Source organism: Ceratotherium simum, chromosome 14, assembly GCF_057802395.1.
Source record: "Ceratotherium simum simum isolate JZ-2026a chromosome 14, ASM5780239v1, whole genome shotgun sequence".
Lineage (NCBI taxonomy): Eukaryota > Metazoa > Chordata > Mammalia > Perissodactyla > Rhinocerotidae > Ceratotherium > Ceratotherium simum.
In genome coordinates this window covers 2,802,478-2,812,549 of record NC_141913.1, presented here as the reverse complement: position 1 = coordinate 2,812,549, position 10,072 = coordinate 2,802,478, and the positions used below count along the sequence as shown (strand labels likewise).

The 10,072-nt window shown below is 48.5% G+C and overlaps 1 protein-coding gene across 2 annotated transcripts in view; it reads right to left on the bottom strand.

Moving 5' to 3' along the window:
* Positions 1-364: 364 nt before the first annotated feature.
* The window catches only part of PTPRM (protein tyrosine phosphatase receptor type M), a 771,664-nt gene continuing 761,956 nt past the window's right edge, over positions 365-10,072 (bottom strand). For both annotated transcript variants that reach the window (XM_087438889.1, XM_004421085.3), the window contains one exon: positions 365-1,115. In XM_087438889.1, the coding sequence (XP_087295015.1) occupies positions 1,062-1,115 (54 nt within the window). In that variant the 3' untranslated portion in view covers positions 365-1,061. The remainder of the gene's footprint in view (positions 1,116-10,072) is intronic.

Genomic DNA, 10,072 nt, shown 5'->3' with positions numbered 1-10,072 from the left:
CCTGCAGCAGCCTCCCCGCCAGGTGAGAATTCATCCCTGGCCGGACCCGGGGCTTGCGTTTCCTCAGCACCAGGAAAGGCTCCCAGGAGGGACCTAGATTTCTCACTGACAAAAGATCCCTCTCAAATCCTAACTTGACCTGCTCCAGGCAAACAGTCCTTGGGACTTTCATCCCAGTCCCCTGGTGAAAGTCTCTGCCAATGGCCTGGGGTGAGTGGAGCTGCCCCCACCGCTTGGGCACAGGGGCACCAGGAATACACCACGACTGCTCACGGGTCTTTATTTATTGAGTCAAGAATTCACACAAGGGAACATCACACAGCAAACCATTTCCAGAGCTCAATAAAAATGATTGTCACTCATGGTGCTTCACAAAAATTTCTTTTAATGAATAAATAATTTGATGAAATCAAAAATATTTACAATATAAACAAATGGAAAAGCTTTGGGTCTGTGAATCTGATCATTGAGCTTTGCATTTCTGAACTGAATTCCTCCCAAGCTTTTCCCTTAGAAACAATATAAATCTGATAGAAACAGCAACTCATACAACATATGTTTGTTCATTATACGCTTATCTGTTAGTCTTGGAAAGCTACATAAGCTTATATTATGCAACATGTTAAAATACAAATATTAACTAAAATAATATATTATCGTAATGCCAGGGAGCATTCTCCACAGAACAAAAATGTACACTCAGCTGTAGCAATAACAAAGGTTCACGGGCCACAAAATAATATCCCAAAGGTACACATTCCTTCATAAGACTATGATTGTGCTCTGCAGTTTACCAGGTGTCTACGCTGCTCTAACACGCCGAAGACTAGCAGCACAGTGTTGGATGACTGTATGCTGTGCGTGTGTTTCTGACAGGCAGCAGCATTACTGGGAACTGGGCAGTGCAAGCAGTTTTATGAACACTTTCTTGGGCTCTTAAAAAGTGCCAATTATGCAAAGCAAAAAACATACTGAGAAGCCTTCATCTCATCCACACAAACACCGCAGAACATGTTGGCTTTGTGGGATGAAAGGATGTGCTCGCAGAGCTGTTTATGCCATCAGCCGGAATTCAAGTACTCCAGGGCCACCTCGTAGCAGAACTTGTACTGATCCTGGAGAACAGAAGGGATGAAACGTCAGCTCTGTGATTTCTAAATGCTGTTTCTATTAAAGCAAGTATGCCACATAAGGTTTTAATTGGAAGAAATCAAACTGATAAGGATTTGAATCAGAAATGAATCGGAAAGTCACAGTTCTGAACCGCAAACACACTGGCTGTTTGTAGATGTTCCCCACTAGGCCTGATGAAAGGCATTTTGATATCTATGCTCATTAGAATTCCTGGAATGTTCTAGACAACTGAAACACATACATATGTTTGTCCACACATATATCGACATCCTGAGCACAAAGTATAGGGAACTCAAGAGGCAGAAAGAGAGAGAAGGAGGCTGGAGGAAACGCCTTTGTGACTTGCTCACATAAGGCCCTCAGTGAATAAACGTGGCTGCACTCCTGGCCCAGATTTTCAGTCAGCAGGATTTCCTCCATTTTATGAGAATTTATCCAGCACCTCTTAAGTACCAAGCACCTTGCCCTAGTCCCTGACTTCGAGAAGTCCATGGTCCAATGAGGAGGATGAGATGGTAACGCAATGACAACACATGAGGCAGAGACGAGTGGGGCTCACGGATGGTCCCCTAACATGGGTCAGTGGAGGAGAGAGCAGAACTTCTCAGGGAAGATCTGCAAAGACGCAGCAGGTAAGAGAAGAGAGAGTGAATGCATGCAGTTGGGGCAGGTGGGTATGTGCCTTGGGGTGCCCAGGACAATCCTGATTTATGTCTGTCGTCCTGGTGTAATTGTTAGTAGCATCCTCTTTTACTCTCAAAAGCATCCCAGTTTAATGATAAAGTATATGATCCTCCTAACTGGGATTAAACAGGCATTGCAGGTAGAGGCATCAGGATAAGGAAGGGCATAGAGGGGAAGTGTTTGATCCCCTCTGGGAGCCACATACAAGTTCTTAACCAGGCAGTGAATTCATTTTCCTTGAGCACAGCTTTCTCAGATCACGGCTTGGCCTGAGCAGGCCCTGTGTGAGGTCCTGGCCCAGGTGGGGTCTTGGGTGGTAGGGCGGGCATACTGCACCTGCATTTATGCAGTGTGCAGATGAATGCTCACCTGGGTGTGGCATCTGAACCGAGCAGAGGGACACAGGGGTTGGGGATGCCTCCATCTGCCACCTGGCAGCAGCCCAGGGTCTGGGACAGAGGAGATCAGCAACTGTAAGGCTCTCCTCGCACCTCAGTGAGAGACAAGCTTTCTCGGGTTGTGAGAGTCAGCACCACTGTCTCATTACCCAACACAATGGCCACAACCAAGGAAATGGATCTCTTATTTTCAGGTTTGCCAAATTAATTAAAAATAAATTTCCTTTTTTTATATCTTCCTCCTAATTAGTCATTGTAATTTTCTTTTCTTCATTTTCATTTTGTTCTCTAAATGCCCACTAGTCCAACCTATTTATTTGAAGACAAGGGCCACAGTTTGTTCTTCTGTGTATAACACACCAGTTCTTAGGACAGAACCTGACACACAGTTGAGGGAGACAAATGTTAGTTGTATATGTAAATGATGAGAAAACATGGGTTTAGAAGAATTTGATTCAACACAATAAACATTTAAGGCTACAGACTGGCGATTCAAGATACAGCCTCAGTCCTCCAAGAGCTTACAATCTAGAGGTGAAGATAGAAAGCAAACAGGTCATTTCAACATACTGAAGGTGCCACAAGATTAAAAGCCAATAGTAGTAACACCCTCCAGGATGGCTAAGAAAAAAAAAGACACAATAGGGGCCGGCCCGGTGGCGCAAGCGGTTGGGTGCGCGCGCTCCGCTGCGGCGGCCCGGGGTTCGCTGGTTCGGATCCCGGGCGCGCACCGACGCACTGCTTTGGCAAGCCATGCTGTGGCGGCGTCCCATATAAAGTGGAGGAGGATGGGCACGGATGTTAGCCCAGGGCCGTCCTCCTCGGCAAAAAAAGAGGAGGATTGGCGGATGTTAGCACAGGGCTGATCTCCTCACAAAAAAAATAAAAAAAAAAAAGACACAATAACAAGTGTTGGTGAGGATGTGGAGAACTGGACCCTCATACACGGCTGGTGGGAATGTAAACTGGTGCAGCCACCATGGAAAACAATGGCAAGTCCTCACAACGTTAAACACGGTTACCCTATGACACAGCAATCCCTCTCCCAGTGTACACCCCGGAGAACTGAACATATGTCTACACGAAAACTCCCTGATACACACTCCAGTATTTATTATTTCAGGATTTGATGCTTTTATTTTAAGAATATTTAAAAGAAATTATTTGAATTTCAGAATTCTAAAAGGCCATGTTGTCTGATCACTGGGCTGACATATTGGTTACAAAGTGCTCCCATCATTTCTCTGTTTTTATGAGTCACAGAACAATTATTTTCATGGAAATCTAAGAGATCCAATCTGTTATTGCATAAACATGATTTTGTACAAACCTAACTGTGCAATTAACTCCACTGCCTACTATGAACCACCCTCTAACATATTACAATGCACTTACAAGGCAATGTGGCTGCTGGCCTCAGGCCACAACGCAGGCGAGGAAACAGGTACCCAAGAGATTTTGGGCTTCACATCCAAAGGGCAGCTGAGTTGGAAGTCACTGAAGTTGGCCTGTCACAGGCATGACTATAATTTTCAAAATGAACTCTCTCTCTCATCTTATCCCTCCTAAGCAAGCTGCCAATCCCCACAGATTCTGTGATGACTGGTTTCTGATTCAGAAAAATAAGGAGAATGAGAAGGAAAACCATAAATTGTCATGTGCCCTCCCCTGAGCACCTCGGGAAGATGCTGGAAACTGATTACACTTGATCGCCAGGTACAGGCCTTTCTTCTGTGCTTTCTTCTCTCCTCACTTGCTTTTGAACAGTATAATTAAGCCACACGAGCTTTCCTTGTGCTTCAGGGAAAAAAGAACGTTTTGTCTTGGTCCCAAGCTCTTCTGATTTGGGCGACATTAGCTGGCTTCGGGTGTGAAGAAGTGACATGAACAGGGGCTCATCCTTGTGCAAGACTGCCACCAGGGTGACTGCTATTCCTCTCCGAGACCCCCAACCCCATCTGCACTCCAGACCACACCTCTGGTTCCCACAAAGAGGGAGAAAGTGACACATGAAAGGGCACCTAAATGTGCTTTTAGAATACACTTTAGAAGTCCCCTCTCTGTGCGTCACGAGCCAGAAGGCCAGCAGGTGGCTATGGGAGGCTCCTCACAGGGTTCAAGCTGTGCCTCTGTCAGCACATGCTGCCTGCATCTGAGAAACTGGGGGCCCCGTAGTCAGTCTGGCACTTCCAACACCCCACGTCGCCCACCTAAGAAGGTTCAAAGAGAACAGTCTGCATGGCTCACTGGGGCAAAGCTTCCCTCCCTCTGCACCTGCTACTGAACTAACACAAGCTGCCCAGTTTGAGCTGGGTTCTGTGCTGACAGATCTCTCAGCCTGGAAAAAACCCTCTGACTGATGCCCCTGCCAGGACGGTGAAGTAGTCCCCATGTGCCAATAATTGTGAGTGGGGCCGTTTGGTTCAATTCCCAGCCAGGTGACACTGGGTGACCAGCCACTGTGCCAAGGAGACCCTTCAGTGAGACACCTGTGTCTCTGACAATGAACAGAAGGGGTCGTTACTTTCATCTACACCTTTAAAAACATATGGAGAACCTCCTTTCCTCAAAGCCCATGCACAGGCTGTGCCTGGTTCTGTATTCAGATCCGTCGGCATGTAGCCACAGTCCTCCCCAGGTCCCAGAGAGCAGCCAAGGGCAGCTCAGGATGGACGTGGGTCTGGCTGCAGAGAAGCAATGTCCAGTCACTCAGCAAATACTCACTGGGTCCCTCCTTGGAGCCGGGTGCTCTGTGGGTGCTGAGGGCGTGGCTGGTTCTGCGCAAGGAGATCAGAGTCTGGGGGCAGGGGAAGGGCCAAGGCACTCATAGAGATTACTCCAAATGCTTCCCAGAGTGCAGGAAGACTGACCCCAGGAGGACTCAGGAGGGAGGGGCGAGGGGCCACTCCTCCAGGGGCCGTGGGGCAGGGCCAGGACCAAGGGAACTAGAATGCCACCGAGCATCCCCAGAGACAGGCCACACAGCTGGTGGGGGGCACAGCTCAGGGATCTGAGCGAGCCTCTCTGATTCCTGACCTGAGTCCTACAGCCTCCACCCCAACATGCACACCCCCCCCACACATCCACATACACCCACACCTACACCAACATACCCACCCACAACTACACACCCACCCACAATACACCTATACCTACACACACCCCCCCCACCAACAGACACACCCACAACTACACACCCACCCACAAAACACTCATACCTATACACACACACTCACACACACACATACACCTACACCTACAGCAACATACACACCCACCCACAATACACCTATACCTACACACACACACGCACACACACACAGGCCTCACCTTTCAAATAGCCTGTAAATGTCATGCATGTTCACAGGCAGAGCCATAGAGGGGCCGTTTATACACACAAATGAGTAGATCTGTTGTGCTGTCAGCACAATGGGGAGAAGCGCAGGCCCCACACCACGTGCCATTGTGTAGGGAGTACCTTGCATAGCACGTTATCTTTAGTATATTGAAGAGGAAAGTGGGGCCAGGTCTGGGCAGCCAGCTCTAAATTATAGGAGGGGAGACACTGGCAGGGGTCTGAGCCTGAGAGGAGGGAGGGAGGTGGGGAGGTGGGCTTGCACACGCCTGTCAGCCAGCATGACAGGAGAGGGAGGCCTGTTTGTCCTGCTGGACCTGTTTCCCGCCCTGCAGCACAGGGAGCTCACCTGCGCAGGCACCATTCCAGGGCCTCACCTCCATCCGTCTGGGGTGTGGCCTGGGCACCAGCATTTGTGAGAGCCCAGCTGATTCTGATGTGCAGCCCGGGCTGAGAGCCATTTTAGACTAGGGAGTAAGTTTCTTAACTTTGGCTGCACATCAGAATCAGCTGGGGGTCTTTAAACATTCTGGGGCCAAAGCGAGGCCCCAGATCAATTGGATCAGAGTCTCTGAGTGGGCCCAGGAATCGGAATTTTTTAAAACTCCCATTTAAAAAAAAAAGTCAATTTTATAGAAACAGAATAGAATGGTGTTTGCCAGGGACTGGAGGGAGGGGGAAATGGGGTGATGTTGGTCGAAGGGTACAGAGTTTCAGTTATAAGAAGAAGTTCTGAGGATCTAATGTACAGCATGTTAATAGTACATAGTATACTTGAAAGTCTCTGCAAGTAGATCTTCAGTGGTCTCACCACACACGACAGAGTTAACTAGGTTAAGTGTGTGAGCTGATGGATGTATTCATCATCTCAATCTTGGGAACCATTCTACAGTGTATATGTGCAGCCAGTCATGTTGGCCAAAGTTCCCACCACCTCCCAGGGGAAATAGGTTTCTCTAGGCAAGACCTGTCCCTTAAAGGCTGTTTCTCTGTTAAAACACAGCCCTGGAAACTTCAAAAGCCAAGCGAGGAGGACAGAAGTGAGCGGGGAGCTGTTGGTGGAAAGAGTCTGTCTTCCGGCAACTGTAATAGCTTCAGGGGGCTCAGGCGCTGAGCCTCCGTCTGAATCGCACAAGGCAAGGAGCGGCAAATCTGACTGCACCGGCCTGGCCTGCGCCCTGGGACCCAGTCCTTTGATGGGGACTTGAGGCTGGTTGAAGAGATGGATAACTTAGAAGCTTGGCTGAAAAGGGGGTCAGGAAAAAAATCCAGCTGTCCTCGTTGGATAAAAAAATCTAGTCTTGTGTTATAAATTATTTCACTTCCTGGCAATCAACTAGCTTTTCTCTAGAGCCCCCAAACCTAAAAATCTGAAGAAATAAATCTTTAGGGCCTTCTGGATCTCCCACCATGCTTCAAAACGGATGGATGAATTTTCAAACTCAGAAGCAATTTAGAAAAATCAGAGCCACAAAAGGAGATGGGGACGGACATACTGACCCTCTGCACATTCATCCCACCAGGTGGGGAGGGAGCAGCAGTAGGACTTTCCGTGTTCTGCATGCAAGGAGCCACCGCGTGCTACCGCCTCTCCATGTGATACACAAGCAGACCCAGCAGGGCCCAGGCCAGGGCTCTCCCCACCCCACCCCACCCCACCCTGCCTCCCTGCCGGCCAGCACAGAGGTGCCCTCCAAGGCTTTCTGCACACACTTCATCCTGTGAAGACGCAGCTAAGAAGATCCAGTTCTCGGCACTTTTCAGCTGCTGGTACAACATTTTGTGCTTAGGAGAAACTCAGGTCTCAGCAGGCCTTTTATGCCAATAAAATTATACCAGATTTTATCACTCTGACCTGAATTAATTAATTCCCTCGGCCAACATACACATGTATGAATACCAATCTAAACAGAAACTGAGGGGGCCGGCCCAGTGGCGCAAGCGGTTAAGCGCGCGTGCTCCGCTGTGGCAGCCTGGGGTTCGCCGGGTCGGATCCTGGGCACATACCAACGCACTGCTTGGCAAGCCATGCTGTGGCGCCATCCCATATAAAGTGGAGGAAGATGGGCACGGATGTTAGCCCAGGGCCAGTCTTCCTCAGCTAAAAAAGAGGAGGACTGGCAGATGTTAGCACAGGGCTGATCTCCTCACAAAAAAAAAAAAAAAAAGTAAACAGAAACTGAACTTACAGGCAGTAACAAACAAATAAGCGCCAAGAGCCCTTATTTAATTCAGGAAGCTTCAAATTCACTGAGAGGAGCACGGTGACATTTTTTCTCCGGTCACCAGATATTACCTATTATCCTGCCAACAGTCACTGTGACAAACTTCTCAGACATTTTTCTCAGGAAAATTGCAAAACTTTCCTACATTCGTCAGCTACTGCCCTCATCTTAAAACTGGTTCTGACCCTCAGAGGTGTGGGCAGCTGAGGATCCTCTATTCTCTACTAGAATTACATGTAACTACAGAAACGTCTACGTCGTGGGCTGGGATCAGAAGGCTCCTTCTGCTCCAACCACCGAGGTCTCCCCCCATTTCATGAAAAATCACCCCTGTCCCGTAGTTTGCACTGCTGATTTGGAAAAAGCCACACTGTTTCTGCCCATAAAAATTCGTAAGTGATGAGAGGGGCAGCCAGAGGCATTAGAGAAAAGGCCTGGAAGGGTCTATGGCTAATGATCTGCCTACTTCAGGCTGCAGTGAGCAGGAAACGACATTTTTTTATCAAGGTCATTTTTGCCCAGGTACCAACCAAAGTCTGGAAGCCACACCTGTCTCTGGGTCAGGGATGTTAAATGCCAAAGGAAGTTACGGTCAGAATATTTTAATTTATGCATGTGTTTCTGTCCTCTGCCAGCCTTGTCATCTGTCCCAAACTCAGGCCACTTCTAACTGCCCGACTACCCTTTCCTCAACCGCCTGACCCAGACAACTGAGAATTCCCTGGTGGTAGAACAGTTTACAGTTCACGATGGGTCCCAGGGACCCAGGGAGCAAGAGTCTCTGCTCTGGGCGGGGCTGGCTCTAGTGAAGCCCGCGTGGAACACACGGTCGGCCTTTCAGCCCATCCACATGAAATCTGTGACTGAAAGGCACTCCGAGCGGGGGCTGGCCCATATTAAGCACACGTGAATGTTGGCTGCTGGCCAGCTGCCCCTCATCAGCCAGGGCGGGGGTGTCCCTCCCTAGGACGGCGGAAGGCTACATGACGCCTGGAGACGCCCACACCATCAGAACCACCTCTCTCACTTCCACAGGTTCCAAACCCCCTCCTCACACATCAGCATATGGGATCACCTCAACAAGCCAAATTATCCCTTGTCATCATGACTCAGGCTCAAGAAAGGCAAGTGACTTGCCCATGGACACTTAAATTGCCAAGTGAATGCGTCAGAGGTCACCTAACTTGAATAAGTAGGAGAGCCGAGACTAGAAGGTGGGTTGTCCCGGGCTTCCCCTCGGGCAGGGAAGAGAGGGCAGCAGTCTGGGGGGCACGGTCCTTTGCCCACAGAAGCCAGTGTGATAACTGCTCAGGGCTTGAGAGTCTGCATTTGGCCAAACAGGCGTCCCTCTACCAAATCCTGGGCCAGCACCATGCTTCTTGGAAAGAGAACAGATCATCAAGCATGAGACATGTATCTGGGGAAAGAGATGCCCCTGGAGAGTGACTTGGATGTGTCCCTGGGGCCAGCCGTCATCAGTCACTATTATGACCCAGCCCGGGGCACTGTCATGGCTGGGGACCATGGCTACTTCCTGGGCTTCAGCTTGAATCTCCACTCGCTCATTAGTCCCTTTATCATATTTTAAATTTTAATCCCACTGCCGCAGCGCTGGGGACCCGGAATGTAGGCTTTCCAAACTTGTCGCATAGGCCATCTCTTCCTCCCTCTCTCCTGCCCCAGGCCATTCTCATGACCTTGGGATTAGTCCTACTGTTTCCTTCAGATCCTTCCTCCACTCACAGAGAAGTAAAAAAACCTAATCTACAAGTTTCCTCCTTTAAGCGATTTTACTGTTCTTCAGTCACGGTGGCTGGCATTTCAACAGCTCCACACAAAAAGAGATTTCATGACATACTCTAAGAAAATCATTGCACATAGTCCTTTATTTCTGAACTCCTTTAACCCTTTTCTCAGATATGGCACCATAATTAAATGCAACACTCTGGATGTCAAACTAAAATTCACAGCTTTGATAAATATTAGGTGATTAAGCTATTTATAAAATATATAATTTGGAAATCTGGCATTTCAAGTGCTATGATTATTTCTTCTCCATGAAGACTAAGCACTTAGCCATGTGGAAGGCTCTGCCAGGAACAGAAATTAATAACGACGTTCACTTGTGAGTTTCAACTATTTCCACATTTCAAATGTGCTGAGATGAAGTCTCCTTTTGAAAAGCAACGTATGAGAGGAAGACGGAGAAAAGCCCCTACAAGCAAAGCGACGATGTTATGCTTTTGAAAATGAGTTTCCTCTGTGAGTTGGTTTCA